This window comes from Balearica regulorum, chromosome 14 (assembly GCF_011004875.1).
Source record: "Balearica regulorum gibbericeps isolate bBalReg1 chromosome 14, bBalReg1.pri, whole genome shotgun sequence".
In the NCBI taxonomy this organism is placed as follows: Eukaryota; Metazoa; Chordata; class Aves; order Gruiformes; family Gruidae; genus Balearica; species Balearica regulorum.
Genome location: NC_046197.1, coordinates 4,899,094 through 4,916,842, shown reverse-complemented (window position 1 = coordinate 4,916,842; position 17,749 = coordinate 4,899,094). Strand labels below are relative to the sequence as shown.

At 40.3% G+C, this 17,749-nt stretch overlaps 1 protein-coding gene across 2 annotated transcripts in view; it reads right to left on the bottom strand.

Moving 5' to 3' along the window:
• SLIT3 (slit guidance ligand 3) overlaps positions 1–17,749 on the bottom strand; it is a 527,279-nt gene that overhangs the window by 211,988 nt on the left and 297,542 nt on the right. For both annotated transcript variants that reach the window (XM_075766507.1, XM_075766506.1), the window contains exon 7: positions 16,336–16,407. In XM_075766507.1, the coding sequence (XP_075622622.1) occupies positions 16,336–16,407 (72 nt within the window). The remainder of the gene's footprint in view (positions 1–16,335; positions 16,408–17,749) is intronic.

The following is a 17,749-nucleotide window of genomic DNA, read 5'->3' as shown; positions in this document are numbered from 1 at the left end:
TGTTTTCTGATGGTAACGGAGACTGATTCTTTCACATTCCATTTCTGCAGCTGATTAGCACAAACAGCTAATCAAATTGAGAAATTATATGGTAGATTACATTTTTGATTAACACTTTTCCCCAAGCCTTAATAAGCATCTACCATAGTTACTAGAGAGGTCTGCTGTGCTGGCCATTCAGGTTTTTGATACACGCCAGGCTGCTTTTGTGTCACATTTGGCTGATCACCGGACGTTGCAGCATTTGCAAAATTCTCGGTTAGAAAGAAATATTCAGACCCATTTACTGATAGGTAAATGGAGACAGAGAGATCTGAAAAGGCACCAGCTCATTTATTTCTAGGTTTGAATGCCTTTTACGTTTGGGCACTAGAGATTCTTTCCAGGCTTCTAACATAGATGATTTGATTCTGCAAACAACAGTCCTCATTTGGCAGCACATACTTCTATGTGTCTATGGGCTTCGCTTTCAGTTAAACAATGATGTTTCATTTCCTTTTCCCCATTCCAAATTCTCTAAATACCCTGTGGAAAGAGCAAGGTACTGAGTTAGCTCACTCTGTGATAAACCTATATTTTGAAAGTGAGACTTGGAAACAGAGCAGAAAAGCAAATGGGCAAGGCTGGTGGGGAACAGCCGTATCGGGTGCTGCAGCACTGGTAGCGCTAACAAGTCTAACATTTCCTTCTGTCTCCTTCAATTACACCACTGCTTTATCACAGTCTGCTCGTTGGCTGTGTATGTAATCCGTGTGTTGTGTGTCCATAACACCATGTAATTGGGCCTAATGCAAGATTATTATCTATGTGCATGCAATGGATAGCTACAAATGGTGCATCTGCAGGCTTGTAACATTCCCAAGAGTGAATTACTGTCATACTCCCCGATTACTGCTTCTCCCACAACTGCCATAGTTTCCAGGCTTCCTATCCCCAGTGCAACTATACATCCAGTAAATGAGACTGGAAAATTTATTAAGGCTTAACCAAGACAGCTCCAAGCATAACTAAGCCTCTCATGTAAATAGTTTTGTTGATATGTTATTTCTGTTCAGAAGTGGGTGAACTGATTAAAAAAAAAAAAAAAAAAAGATTGAGCAGCTCACTCCAAGTTGCCAGCGGAGCTCAGAAGGGGACAAAACAGTCTGGCTCTGAAGGTCACAGAAAGACAACTTCTCTGAGAACCAAAAGCTTTGGGGGAGAATGGAGTGGTGGTAAATAAAAATATGCGAAGGGATCTTTTCACAGTGTACATGTGGACTGAAACTGTTGAACACGTGCAAGAGTGCGGCTTACCAGTACCTGAAGGGGCCTACAGGAAAGATGGTGAGGGACTGTTTATCAGGGAGTGTAGTGACAGGACAAGGGGTAATGGGTTTAAGCTGAAGGAGGGCCGATTTAGATGAGATGTTAGAAAGAAATTCTTCACTGTTGGAGTGGTGAGGCACTGGCACAGGTAGCCCAGAGAGGTTGTGGCTGCCCCTGGATCCCTGGCAGTGTTCCAGGCCAGGTTGGATGGGGCTTTGGGCAGTGTGGTCTAGTGGAGGGTGTCCCTGCCCACAGCAGGGGGGTTGGAACTAGATGATCTTTAAGGTCCCTTCCAACCCAAACCATTCTATGATTCTATGATTAGACATCTCCATCGGTATTTATGAACATAAAGAGGAGGATATTGGGGTCTGTCTGAAACACTAGAGATGAAACATGAATTTGCGTGACTGCATTAGCAGCAAAATTTAACACTGACAGTGACAGAACCTTAGACCTCTATGTTAGCAGAGTCATATCACTTACTCTTAAACCTCTCTCAACTATAGAAGAAGTCATTGCAAAGGGAAAAGAAATTCTCCGTTCCTTGTATTCAACAAGGGTTAAGCAAAGCAGTAACTGGTTAGAATTTCAGAAAGGGGAATTTTGATTAGATATAGGGGAAACGTTTCTTACAATAAGAACAGGAAAATACAGCAAAGAGCTGCTACAGAGTGCGCAGCCATCAGCAGCGGAAGCCTGTATTAAGACTAAACGAATCCCTGGCAAGAACAGCATGGGACTCTATGGTCTTGCCCTAGGGAGGGACTCGAGATTACAACTTCAGACCCCTTCCAGCCTTTACATACCTCCTAATATAAGTAACAGCAGGGGCATTTTACCAATTTGAAAAAAGTGAATCTAAATCTAAATCTCTTTTTAGCAGTAAAACCAAGACTTGAATTTTGTACGCTGCCATAATTAATGTTTGTAATTAACTTTGAGATTGTAGGGTAAAAGGAACTATATTTTCAATAGCTGTAAAACAGAGCTATTTTTCACACAGGTCAGAAGGAATTTGCATTAAATTAAATATTTACTGCTTCTCATGGCCTCTGATGAAAAAGCAAAATGGCTTTGGCACTCTATCCCCCAGCTCTGAGCACGGTCCTCACCCTGGTCTTTGAAGGCCTCCAAGATTTGCTTGTTAGGCAAGGTCCAAAACCCAACTGGATCTCTTCAGAGTTTTGCTGAGTCCTGAGTGCCTCTTGTACTCAATCCTTTGATCTCCCCACAGATTGTTTAGCTTAAAGCCCATAACTACCACGTGGGCATATAATGAAAGCAGCTGATGCTGCCCTGATTAATCCATTACTCTGAACTGTTAGGAAACATAATGATCTCACAAGGCGCCTTATTCACTGACATACAGCAGTAGAGCTCTGATCTGACACCTCAAATTAGCAGCAAAAGCAATAACAGCTGGGGTTTTGTCTCAATATTTGTACCCAACTCTAAAATGAGTTGGGACTATATATGTGCTATTTTTAAGTACAATGTTAGCCCAGGCAAATAATCTTCTAAATAGTCTCCAGGTGACATGTAAAATCCACTGAAATAAATAAAAATAACTAGCTGCCAATTTCTGTGGTTTCTGTTCTAGTATTAGTCTTTTGCCGATGTGTTCACAAATGTTCTCATCAGAGCAACGTGAGAGGCTCTAGCATTGTTAACTTGGGAAGCTGACATCAGAAACACAACTAGTCAGAGGAAAGAAAATGTTCTTTTTAGAAATGTATGAAAAAAAATTAAGCTTCCTATGGAATTATGCACAAAATTGCCAGCAGTGTTTACTGCTACAATTGCCCATTCTGTGGCTGATTTTAATTTGCATATAACTGTCAGATTTTAACTATTTAAGCTTATTATAAAGGCCAGATGTTTATGGCAGATTCTTTTTTTCCCCTTGAAGGAGTGAGATTACTTTCAGAAACATCAGGCTTTGGGGAAACTGGGTTATTATAATAACAAATTCTTTGTTTAAAATCCCTGTTCTGTCACCCGGCAAGAACCAGGGTGATTACATTTGCCTACAGCGATAACTTTAGGGCATATTAACTTAAGTCCTGTAACTGCTGCATTAACTGTCCCTAGAGACTGGCTGTGCCTTGGCTGGAGTCTGTGGGCCTGGCGAGGTCAGGAGCTGCAGCTCAGAGCAGACGAGAGGGAAAGGCAGGACCTGCAGCTAAGGAAATGCTCGGGCAAGCTATCTCGGTAAAGAGATTGGGACTAGGAACCAGTGCAAACGGGTAAAAGAGGCCAGAAAAAAATCGTACATGCCTGTATGATCAAAGATTGTATTGTTGTTTGTACATAAGCGGGAGAAAAAGAAAAGATTCTGCTGACCAATGCTCAAACGTTTCCAATGTTACCTTTAGCCCTGCATTTATTTTGTATGTGCACGTATGTATCATTATGCCTGAATTTACTTACACTGACATGCAAATAAATAAAATATGCTAAAACAAGATAAAGTAGAAAACAGAATAAAATAAAATAGGCTAAGGCAAGATAAGGTAAAATAACATAATAAAGGTTATACAGAGGATGAGGGTAGACAATTCATTTAGGTTGTGGACTTTCTTAGATGTTAAGTCAAGAATGCCATTCTCACGGTCTTTCATGAAATGTCTTACCACTTCCCCTTAAGGAAGTCTGCTCTTTCTGTATACAGAAAGACACATCTATTTTCCCACACGATCAAATCACCTCTATTAGCTGTACAAAATACATGTATGAGTTGCACCTCTCAATTCTTTCTAACGCCCATGCCCGGTGAGAGTTGAAAAAGCTTTTTTTTTTTTTTTTAGGAGAAATTTCAATCAGCTTTTCAGTCTTTTACATGACATTCTAATTCTAGGCAGAAAATACAAATTCAATTCAGCCTGAATAGAATTTTTAGTTACAAAAGTATTGGTACAAAGACAAAAGAATGCAGGCTGAAATTATTCTGCCACTGCTTTGTTTTTAAATTAAGGATTCTCCAATGAGTTATTTTGCTAAACTCAAAGACGGCACAGGAAACATTGCTTTTACTTTTTTTTGAATCAAGAAATTTTCTCAAGTCTTTCCCCAAAGGCTACACATTTTTCAGTACACTGTACCAGGAATGACTGCTGTGGCTCTAAGTCCCAATTACATCCATAATTTTCTGGAAGTATTTGGACTCAGAGAAATAAAAGTATTTCTGCAAACACTGAATAAATGTTTTACATCATCAGGGTGGTTTTGATGTTTCTCTATGGTACCCAGTTTCCAGGGCTGATATTATTGCCTAGAACCACTGGGAACAAGTCCAATTATCATAATACCCAGACCAACGTCCACTGAAGTCAGTGCAAATCCTGTTGCTGATTTCAGCAGGGAGTGAATCTAGTCCCTGCAATCTATTTATTTAGGCGCAGATTTTTACAGGAGTCACAGCGATCAAAAATATAATTGTATCCAATTTCAACTCATCTAAATTTTGGGTTGTAGATTCATTAAATCTCTTGTTCAATGAATTAATATAATTAAATTAATAACAATTATATTACTTTCATAGAAAGTAATTGTTAAATAGATACAGAGGTTATACAGAGATCTCTCTTACTAAATATGGCTCTTGGTGTTACCCAACTGCATGCCTGTCAGGTACTGTACTTTATGGATTCTGTGCTACACCTGCCAAAATCAATGGAAACTGGATTGGGTTCTCGATGCATACAGAGGTCTGAAAGCCCACCAGAGTGTATTTATGGAAAGGATGAAGAAGAATCAGCAATTCAGACTCAGATCATACAAACCTTAGCTTCAATGCATCAGAACTTCAGCAAAATTAAACGGTTTTTCAGGTTCCTGCCTGAACAGTTGTTTCTGGTTAGTCCTTTCTGAAGCTAAAGCAGTCTTATAGACATAATCCAATTCAAACTAACACAGTCCAACTCTCTAATTTGAAAGGAGCAAGCAACTTTTGCCATTTGTTCAGGCTAAAGGCATTTAATGATGAAGACTTCCAAGGTAAAAGGTTTCAGCATTCAGTCAGCTGAGCACAGTAGTTTCCTTACAGGACTCCACCAAAAGAAATTCTAAAGAAACTGATTAAATTTGGATCAGAAAGGAACAGTAGTATTCTTCAAAACCATGTTTCAATTTGTCCCATCCTGAGTACACTGCAACCTTAATGCTCTAACCTTATGGTCAAAGCCTCTATTTTGATAGACTTCCCTACCATAAGAAACATGTCCTTTAATATTTGTTGGTGTAACACTCCCAGGAACAGAAAAGTCATTCCAAGTGAGAAATAGAAATTAGTTGTCTTTTCAGAGCTAGAGAAAACGACAAAAACTAGACTTCTGCATCCATTAAAGGGACTATGCGGCGATATTCAGTCTCTTTGGGACAGCCATTGTGCCAGCCTGTTGCCACTTCATCAGCTGCCGCAATGCGGCACTGCCTGCGGGACTGCGGATTCCTGCTAGTCCCACGCTGACCGCTAGGACCAAAGGAGGGACGAGCTGGCAAACCCCAGGTTTGCAGCAGACATGCTTGGAGAGCATGAATACAACATTGAATGGAAATGGCACTGGCAGCAGTTTAGCCTGAGTGTCTGGGTGTCAGCGCATGAGATTTTACAAAGCCTTTGGGGAGGCTGGAGAGCAGGCTGCCAGAACCCCTGGTTTCCATTTCCCTCCGATGGCAGGTCCTGCAGGCAAAATAATGCCCCTTACTCTTCCTGCCAGAGCAGCCCCCCGATTTCAGGAGCCCGGTGTCTCAGCTGCCCCTCGGATCCCAAGGCCATTGGCATTCCCACTGGGAAAGGGCAGCGGGAAGACATCTTTCCTAGCTCTGGCAACATGACAATGGGCACAGTGTGGCACGGAACTGCAAAGGCAATTCTCAACTTTTGACAGCAGAGGAAGGAAAAGCAGCAAATCTTTTAAAGAGGGAACTTTAAATGGGAAGGAACTTTAAATAGGAGGGAACTCCCCAAAATGCAAGAAACGCAAACCACATTTGTGGAATAATTTCATATTCAAACGGTATGTGATGTCCCTACCTCCAATTCATACATGCTGGAAATTAAGGCTAATATATAGGCTAATATAAATCCACATGAATGAAATAGGGAATGTGTGATATACACATTCTGTGAATTCAGACTTGCATGTATGAACAGCTGTTAAGGAAAAGTCACATTTATAGAGGAAAGAAACGTTTTGAAAGAACAAAGACAACATGTAGTTCCTAGACAAGGGCAAGGGCAGTTTCTTGGTGAAGCTGGAAAGGGATCTGCTTTCCATCAGGAATTAGACATTGAGTTTTTCTTTTAATAATACATTAGACAGCGCTTGTGTGCATCACACAAGAAAAAGGTCAATATGTTTAAAAACACCTATCTTTCCAATTTTTAAATTTCTCCCAAACACCACCTGCCCATGAGAAGCAGCAATACCTGCTTATATTCATGCATGCGTATGCAATACAGCTAAGAAACCATAACAATTTGAATAGCAAATACTCACAGTGTTTCATTTGCGTTCAGTCCACAGAGTGAAAAAGTGCAAAATAAAATACACCCAGAAAAAAATTCGAAGCACTCATGATCTATTCAGGAATATTCTACAAGCGCAAGAAGTAGCTAAATAAAAGGAGTCAATTGTTCTCCATAAACGGCTGTTTCTCTGTAACATCTGCATGCATACAAAATAAAATATAACTGCCATTGTGGATAGTCTGTCCTAACTGTTTCAGCCTAAGTATTAGCTGAAGTGCCTCACCTGTTTTCTAACACCCTAGCCATGGACGGGAAGACGGGGTGTCTCGCAGATAAAATGGATCCAACCCTTTTAAGACATCACTGAAATTGCCCGAGGAGCCAGTAAGAAGCTCGGGTGCTTGCGGAGTGGACTACCCCCCTCCCCAGAGCCCGCCCAGCCCGCAACCGCCTTTTGCACCAACGAGGGCTTCTCAGCGGCCTTCAAGCATCGTCGCAGAGATGCTGCATTGCGGCAATTTATCGATCACGGTAGCCATGTCCAAAGCTGAAAGCCATGAACAAGATCTGCTTTCCCACCCTCCCTTCTCCCAAAAAAGCACTTTTGGTGACAGAGACAATCTAAGATTCTAATGGCAAAAGATGTAAAAGCAAATCTAAATTACCGATCTGGTGAACAAAGACCTTGTTCAGTACATGCTCCTACATCCCTTTATCACTGCCACCAACCTGTCTTCTACAATGTTCTCTTCTATTTTACCCTCAAATAAATCCCAATCTCAGCCACAGTCTGGCACTAGCAAACCACAGATATCTCACACCACCTAGTACTGTGAAGACAAGAGGGATGCGAGCAATTTTTAAAAATTAATGGCACTACTGTTCATTGTTTCCTTCAGTGGCTTTATGCAGCCATGTCACTTGATGTGCTTTCAACTGACCAAGCTATTTTCTGAGGTACCTCTAAAATACTCAAGAGCAACATGTATATCACAGCAAAGGTTTCTGGATGACCTTACAGCATTTTAAAATTTGTTTCCAGGGATCTGCAGATGTCCTAAGTGTGGCCATCCATCGGTCATACTAAAACAATGCACTCAGATTTTCACCTCGAAACACAAACTTAAGAAATGTAATTCCACTTCAGAAGTATTGAACCAGTTAACATGAAATTGCTTCATTTATGATAACTAAATTAACATAGAAATTGTGATTATTTGGCTTCAAATTACTTTAAAATTGTTTCATACTTCCACCTTTAATGCAGCTCTTAAATTTTCTTTTTTTCTTAAACACAGAACTGGATACACTACGTACAGAAAGTCTAATTTACACTAATCATATGCCTTTCTTTTTAAGGATCTAAAGGTTATTTTTCCTGATTTAAACATACATGCTCTTTTCATCATACATACTTACACACATACATACTTACATTATAGGCATAACCTTGCGAACAGCAGGAAAAAGAGACGGTATTTGATTTTTAGATCAGAAGAAGCTTTTACCTACGCATTTTTTTTCAGGTGCAGATATAATTATCTACCTCACTTGCAAGCTAACTATCTCCATATTACTGTTTTGATTTCTAATTTACTATAGATACAACATTATTGTCCCAGCTACAAATATTGGATAATGCTAATAATAAGTTATGCCTGGTACCCTGATCCCAGCAGCTACTGTTTGAGGTTAAATATCTGACACAACGCTTGAAGTGGCAGACCAACAATTCTGGTATAAAGAGCTCCCAATGATAATTTTATTCTCTCTTTCCAGAGAAACCAGGCTTTTGAGTCCTCTCTCGTACAAAGGCTGGCTACAGCGCAGAGCCTTTGTCTATGTCGTTCTACCACCACAGCAGAGGGACAAATGCAACCTCTGAAAAAGACAAAGCATTTCTACCCCTATAGTCATAAACAATACCTAATCGCACACAGAAAAAAAAGAAGGTAACCATTGTGCGTTTTGAAACATTTTTTTGAAATCATCATTTTTTTGCTTTTGTGGGGACTGACCCCAAAGCAAGCAGGAGTTCCCACGTTCACCTCCAGCTCTGGACCCCAGACGGTGTCACAGAAGGGCTGAGGCCATCCGGGTATATTTGATATTGATATCACAGAAACCTGCGCCACACAGGCGTGACGCTTCCTCCCCCAGCCAAACAGGCCTTACTAATGCCGACAGGATTACACCCAGCTACCGTAGTATCGTCATCCAGCTGCTTTGGGGAGTCACATAAACAATGAATTGCAAGCTATGGCATAAAATGACTACTCATCTACCTTGAACTTGTAACTTCCCCTCAGAACTCTGTCAGCACTTCAACTTTATCCGCAAGGACTTTCATTCCCATCGTAGTCTTCAGCTCAGCTTTCGGTTAAAGTGTTGAGCTGCATTAAATATACTGTTGAGTGTCCTCTGGATTAAGTCGTTCACATTCATTTGACTTTCAACAGTCAAAATGCTTGTTCTACATCTTTCATATTACTGACGAAGAAACTATATTAGTCAAAGGGGAGGGAGGGCAGGTCACAAGATGAGCAAAGCATGCAAATGAAACAATTAATATCATGGGAGAGAAGGTTTGCCAGAAATCTCTGTGTCTCCTGGAGTTTTGACTTTGGAGTCTCTCAGAGCAGTGACTGCAGCACCAATAAAGGGCTTATACTACACAAGCCGTAAAACCGAGCTTCCTCAAAAACCATATTGGTCAGTGATTCATGAAACTAATATTTCTAACCTGGCACTGCTCTTATCTTGGTAAGTTCTGCAGCCTGCACGGCTCCAGGCTATTCTTAAAGGGGAAAAAACCCTCCAACCTAATGGGAGCAGGAAAGGAGAACGAGCACAGCATTCAACTACTACATATGCTCCAGGAGAGGAAAAATCTATCTTTTCTAAATATGTAATATAATTAGGCATCCGCACTGAGGATTGATAGAAATGTTCATCAATTTGCTGGGACATGCCTGGAATACTGCAGGATTAGCAAAATCATCGATCAATGAATTTATGCAAATGTATTCTCTCTATAAAGAGAGAGTTACATTACGGCATCAGTGATTTTCAGAGGCCCTCTCTTGCCCGCTCTTATTTTACCTCAGCTGCTCTTTGATATAAAGCCTGTCACCACGGTGCCATCTGGATAGTGTTCCTTTCACTATGCTGTACTTCCAACCTCACATTTTGTACTATGTTATAGAACAGAGGTTATCTCAGATTTCATTTCCATAGCTTCAGCAATGACACCAGATCTCTCACCGACATGTATCAGCAAATAAAAACAATTCTTATCAAGCAACCATGTGAGCACCCCATCTTTCCTCCATCAATTCTTTATGCTAATTATGCACGTCATTTCACTAGGGTGCACTGGGGGTGCAGTACCTTTCTAAAAGTTCTCCAGAAAAAGGTATTTCTGTACTTAATCTTATCTCCAACTGATTTATATAACAGAAACCTTGTAGTAACAGCAGCCAGGTTCTTCAGGAGCACTTCTCCTTCCCATAAAGGCCTACAGCAATACAGGAGGCAGGAAGAATGGGAAGGGTATAAACTACAGCACAGTCTAATAAGTAATGGAGTAAAGAAAAATGGGAATTATCATTTGTCTACTGATACCTTTCTACTCTGGGTGCACCATTTCTCCATTGCCAAACCGACTTTTGTTCTCCCTCTGGCAAAACTTGATTGCCTGTGACACAAGCTCCACACGGAAAACGGAGGGTACTTTTAAAAAAGCCAAACTCCTTGGTTTTCACCCCATTTCACCTAACTGGTAGATACTTCAATTACTCACATACTGCCAAAGGTTATTCCCTCCAGTTTTGTTTTTACACGTATCATGTATGTGCTGACTGATGAAATAACTAAAGATATTAAAATCATTTTATTCATTTACATACATTTGAGCTAACATATAGCCTTGGGTAAAAACAAACAAGCAAAACCCAATCATTTTAATTTTACTGTACTCAAGTATGAGTAAGTAAAACAGCTACGCAGAACATTTTAACTAGAAATCTCATTTTCATTACTGCATTTAGGTATTTTGGTATCAGTTATAGGAACACAATTTACAGAGTTCAAATTTGATCCTGATTGCCTCAACTGACCATAATTTCCAGCAAAATAGAGGAGGAAATCACATTTGTGTGGCATTTTCAGGCTTTCATTAAGCAATGACATCTCATATATTTAGAATTATGTCATGACTTTCGCTCCCTGCCTCTCCAGGTTGGGAAAGAAAATAAAAATCTTCTATCTAGTTAAGACATGCCCAGAATAGCATTTTGCAAATAAGTAAAACTGACTATATAACTGAGTGCTCAGCATACAGAAGACAGCCTTAGGAACAATTAAATCCTGGCTGTAGCACAAAGTAACGAATTATGTTCAGAAAAGTTTGCTAGGACAAAAGGTAGTGTGTATTATAAGCACACTCATCCATGACCTCTGTATCAGAAATTGCACAGATTACTATCTTTTTTATGAAACAGAATCCTTTATAACAGGAACGTATCAGATTGAAAAAAGGAAAGCATGAATAACCCCATTCCAGTTGTAAAACGCTTGCAATGACTGGATGCGTCAGTGTAGAGACGAACAGGGGATGCAGACCACAACTGGTCTGACAGATTGCGCTGTGACCCGCCGAACACGACTCGGCGCCGACTCAGAGTTCGAAAGAAACCAGTGCCTGGCACTTGCAGCCGTGTGCTTTTCTGGGCGTTTGTGGTGGGGCAGGAAGAAGAGTGAGGCACAAACATTTGCAGAGGAAAGGTTACATATAAAACACTGATAGAACAATTTTAATTTCTAAGATTTCGGGGATGGTAGGGCGGTGTGTTTTCATTTACATTTACATCTTACAATCTGAAAGACTAACTTTTTTATTTTTTTTAAGATCAAATATGTCGGGCTCATTTGGAATTGAAGTTACAACTTAAAATTGCTGTGAACATTTGGGTGACTGTACTTGCACTTCTTCAAAATTACTTGTGAGTGAATTTTCCACACTAAAGCACCCAGAGTTGAATGGCGGATTCCTGCATGCGTAGTTTGTTGCTACAGACTCGATGACACAGTCAGTGCTCATTCATTTCAAAAAGCAGGTGAAACTCAGGAAAGAGGAATTTCAGGCTCAGAGATACTACATGAAAGACCTACAACAATTAACATGACTAACAACAAAAAACCCCCCCAAATCATTCCGTACAAGCTCTGTACAGCAAGAATTCATTTACCTTCTTTAACAGAATACTATCCCCAGACCTCCTAGGATTAGCTCTTGGTATAAAATCTTTTTGGTTCTGGAATTTATTTTTTTTTTTAATGGACAATCTGCAATGAACAAAATGCATTCAAGCTCCAGCCTCTCTGGCTATCATTATAAAATAGGAGGAAAAACAGCTTTTACAAGATAAACCAAGGAAAACACTCCACCTAAGTTGCCAACAGTGACTCGTAATTCTTTCTGTCCTGTCCACATGGCACAACTGCCATGTGACCACAGAGTTTTCAAGCTACCCCAGTGAGGGAAAACAATAATAGACAATTTAAAAGGGGTTTTTGCTAAATTGAGTTCTGTACCTTACTGAGAAACGGATCCTAAAATCACAAGTATTGTTCAGCACTTCCAGTCTATTGACAATAGCATGACCATTCACTCAATATTACCAGTTTATCCAGTTTGACTGGGCTTGTTGAACCACCTCGAAATTAATTCCTTTTAGTCACGTACCCTAAGAGACTGAAGGTGAAATTCTAAGCTCTGAAAGAGTTTTATCTCCTATGCTTCACAATTTTGGACATTTGGAAATAAAGCTATGGACTAATTTCTAATCTACAAAGGATATGAACATCGTGTTGCCGCACACCATAAGAGATACTGGACATGTATTTTTAAGAATTCTTTGGGGTTTTTTTTTTTAATAATCTTTAAACGTGTTTACAGCTACACTAATACATATTTCTCAATCATACTGTTATTGCCAGATATTGCCACAGGACATAACTAAAAATTAAGCAGAGCAGAAAACCTTCTCCTACTAAATGACACTTTAGTTAGTGAAAGTTTCACACCAATTTTATTTGGCTTTTCTATGCATTTCTATTCCAACAGGTCCTAAGTTAGTAACTTTTTCATCCCTTTACAAATACGTGCCCCTTCTACGTTTTATGACTGTTTCAGGGGTTGCACACATCTTTCTGTGTCTCGGAATGCAAGACAAACCCACTGAAATATGCTTTATTGCCTTACTAAAAGGGGGAAAGGAAGTATGTCAACAAGAAAAATCCCTATTTTCTCAACAGATTAAACCAAAAACCTTTATGGGAATCCATACAGGAAATCTGATGCACAAATGAACAAAAACCAGCCCCAATGCAAAACTACCGAGAAAGGATGTTTAAGTAAGCATGTCTGTTCTGCATGTAATTTCTCAGACCTTATCTTCACCTTGCTGCAGGCGCAAAGGCAATCAACAGAAGGCACCAAAGCACTTTTATACGTAGTATTTCTGCAGCTTTTTAACCCGAAACTCAGAGTCATCAGCAGCACCTGCATTACAGTCTACATAGTTCAGCTCGTAGGATCAGGGACACCTTTTGGGACATTCGAAACACGGGAGCTCATAAACAAAGAAGTGCCCAAAAGACAGTGTTTGTACTGGGAGCCGCAGTCAGTGCCTTGGTCTGGTCCAGGCTTCGGCTGAAGTTAGCAACTCATTGCACCACGTCAAGTACTGAAATTAGCCTCAAATATCAGTCTTGTTTTCATCTCTGCCTCTGTGCTATTTGGTGGTACAGGAACGTATTAGTAACACAGAAAAAGAAAATAAAACTAGTAAATGAAAACAGCAGAAATAAGTAACATGGATGATGGAGTGCTCTTCATTTTGAAGGATAACTGCACAACTTACTTCTGTTCCTACATCTGCCACATTACCGAGCTCCTTGGACTCATGTTGCTTGAGGAATTCAAGATGAACGAAAAGTGCAATCCAGAAACCAAAGTGCTTTTAAAGAAAGTGTTCTTAATTTATTTTTTTGGGTAATGCTAAGCATTTTGTCTCTGCCCTGAGTTATCTACAGAATTTAGAATTCTGTAGACAGGCGGGTGTGCAGAGAAAAGATGCAGAAATGTAAATGTTTGATAGCAGAAAGGTCACAAAATTTCAGTAAGGTAAGGAAGAAATACATTATTTGGTACCCTTGCAAACTGTTCAAATACATAATTAGATTAATTTTTGCCAAAATCATTACATATTTTCTATATTTGCATTATAGGATAAAATATATCTGCATAAAATACATAGTAGTTCTGAAATGATGAAATTTGGTTTCACTTGTTAATATTCTTTGATGGTTCAAATCGCTTTAATTTTTTAACATTTATGACCGTTTTACAACTGAAGATATGATATTCTCTAGGGCATTAAGCAAATTTATTTTGATAGATTTAAATACTCGAACTTTCTTTGAAGAAGGAGTTGGAAATAATTCAGATTAGGTTGGAAGTATAAAACTCACATTTTGTTATTGCAAGAAAAATCCCTTTAGAAATAGATACTATCAATCTATTTTCTCATCTTTTAGAATAAAGAGTCATTTTTAGCATAGCAGTATGTCTGTGCTGAAAATTAAAAATGTATTAAAGAACTGATTATGATGTATTTTACATATCCTCCTCTTCTCCCACCCACAAATAACTCGCATAGAATTAACCAATTCAAAGCAGAGAGGTAAATAAACATTAATTCAACATTTACTATATCCTGGGGAGAAGGAATGCATTCCCAGCAACTTTTTCAGAGCCTCCAGAACTTGGAATATTACAAAAAAGGCTCCATTTATTGTCCAGCTTATTTTAGTGAAAGTTATAGCACAGTCTACTGTCAGTGGAGGACTGATTCACTCTCTGTGGGTATGGAAAATCAGTCCATCAAAAGAAAAAGAAGTCAATTTCCTAGGATTTCATGATTTTTTTCTTTCCTTCCTTTCTTTCACCATACAGGAGACTTCTCAATCTGACAGACAAGCAAAACTTTATAGCGGTAACACATTACTTTTCCTGAAAAGTGCTATTAATATAGAATTCAAACAATAGTCTTGACCCAGATAAGAAACTCTGCAGATACCTACTATTAGCTCAGTAGGAGTGACACACACTATGTGATCAACATCAGCATCCCAGCCTGAGAGAGAGGGGCCAAAGGTGTCTCAGAGGACTGTGGCAGACCAACACGCACAGCTACCACCCCCAGGTTCCTCAGAAAGCCGAACTTGCTTCTGCTGAAACTGATGGCAAAACTCCTTTGAGCATCAGCACAAAGCAAGTAGAGCCCTTGGAGAAGAATTCCCTATGTTATCACACGTGTAATCAAACCACTGTGGTGCGTGGCACAGCACTGTCTATAAAACCCGTGGTTTTGCCTGTTCCAGAAGCCAAAGGCAATGTCTTGAGTCTGCTGAATCTCCAGGTGCCAGGGCTGTGTGAGGCAGGTGCCTACTGTAACCACCTACCATTTGCTGTTTCATACCACGTAACTTAAGGGCAAGATTTTCGGCAGTCTGAGCAGGCCTTCCCTCCTGTGTTTCAGTCTATATGATTTCAGTGCTGGCCCGGTATTAACTCCAGTTCAGATGTCGAGGGTCTGAATTTTGGAGGGCTCTTCCCCTGCTCCCTCTCCATTTTGGCTTAGGACTGTATGCTTTCACAAGTATTAACTCTTTCAGCTTTGCAGTATTAACTTTCAGCTAACAGGGAAAGCTTTATATCAGTTCATATAATCAAAACCTATTCCAGAAAAGGTCTCCAAGTGAACAAGTAACTGTTAGTAATAAGCAAATTATCTGCTCAGATACCTATTTCTGGGTAATATTAGATTTTACATTACAATGACAGTGCTCTAAATCTAACGTGCTTTTTCTCTGTTAGAGTCAACTTTCACTGTCAAATCCTTTTTTTTTTTTTTTTGGTCTGTGCTGCAGCTTTAACAGCCGATGTGTAAAGTTTGTGGTACATGAAGAGCACAACGTGGTGTTATTTCAGCCCTCAGAGAAGGATCCTCCCCAAAAGCCAATGACTGCACTGAAAAGCCTGCCAAACGCCCGTCTCTCCTCCCTCTTACATACCAAGCACCTTTTAAGCAGCTTTTTGTCTAGGGCAATTGTCAGATATCTCATAATATTGTTCCCCACGAACCTGTTACCCATCCGCTACTCAACATTACGCAGACCTGGCCAGGGTTCTGGCTGCAGAGCACACATCGGACGCACTTTGAATACTGCTGAACCCCATCTGTTCCACGCAGCAGCGAGCACAGCAATATCCCTGCTCCTCAGGAGCGGTAGCAGAGAAGTCATCTATTGTGGTTTAATTAGCGGTAGCCCCCAGCCTGGGGGAAGTGTGAGATTTCACTTTGCTACCTACACGACCGGTCTGAGGTGGGAAGGAAGGATATCGAGCCCCCGGCTTCGCCCAGCACTGCAGCGTGGGGAGAGCCACCCCCCCGCCGCCCCAGCACAGCACCAAGTCAACTCACAGGATCTCCAGGTCGCGCAGGGCTCGGAAGGCTCCATCTTCGATGCAGCTGATCTGGTTGTTGTCCAGTTGCCTGCAGAAAGGAAGGGAGAGGATGAAGGCTGGCCGGTACGGGCAGATCTGCCTCGGAGCGCCAGGTTGGGGGCTTCCCCGTCACCGAGGTGTCCCTCCACCCCCTCGCAGCGCCTGCTCGCCACCCCGGCGCAGGGCTGCTCAGCTGCCACGCTGCTCCGGCTCTGCTCACTGCTGTCTGACAGCGCTGCACGCTACCGCACACTGAAGCCTGTCAGGTCTCAGTAAATATTAATTGCGCCTTTTTTTTTTTTTTTTTTTTTTAAAGGCAGAAGGGAGTAATTTCATTACATTAGGGCATCCAATCCATTATGAGCTTTTACCGTCATGTCACTGAAACAATTTCATTAAGCTAAAGGCCTGTAAATCATTGGAGGTCACTGTGCTGCCCTCCGTGACCTCCCAGAATGCCTTTTTTTCTTTTACTGGAAGTTGGAGTCCTCTGTCCTGACAGTACTAAATCTCCAGGCTTTATCTGCCCAAGAGCTGTGAGAGTGCATAGGGAATATACCAATTCCAAATTAGACTCAACTAATCTAATTTTATAGTCTTTTTATTATTCTAAGCACCAAATGTCTGTGGTGGTTCGATGCCTCTCTGCATTGTTACTGGTCCCATCTGGTAGCCCGTTCTATTGAAAGATTTCTGACTAAATACAGATTCTCTCTAACTGCATCAGGGAGGGCAATCCAGTGACAGAAAGCATTATACACACATACACTTAAAACACTATTTTGCTTCAAAATGTGTAATTTAATATTTGGATGGTGGAGTTCTCTCATTTGTCTCCCTGCATACGCATGATTTAAATGTATTTTACGATATATGTGGATACAGCAGTACAGCTACATCTGTCTCTTTTGCGTAGAAAATTAAAGTTGTAAGTTGTAATTTAAAATTCAGTGATTATATTTTTGGACATCCGATCTGTTAAATTTTACACCTAGAGAAATAAAATTATGTATCTACCCACATGTAAATACAATGTCTGCATTTCATAAAAAAAATAGATGCAGGCTCCCGACTCTATGTTATACTGTCCTTTGCACAGCACAAACTTCAGATTTGGTGAGGCAGGGACCATTTGTCCTGTGTAAGTAAAGTATCATGAACAAAGACACCAAGATTGCATTGCAGTTTCTGGTTGCTATTAAAAACAATAAATATATACACAGAGAAAGCAAAAATATTACACCCCTGTATTATATATCTGCATACTTTTACCAACTTCTTTCCAATTATTTGCCATACCTAATTTTTGGTCTAAATAGACATTTGTCACAACTTTCTTATTATATAGCAATAAAGCACAGACAGAGCAAATATTAATCTTTACGCACCCC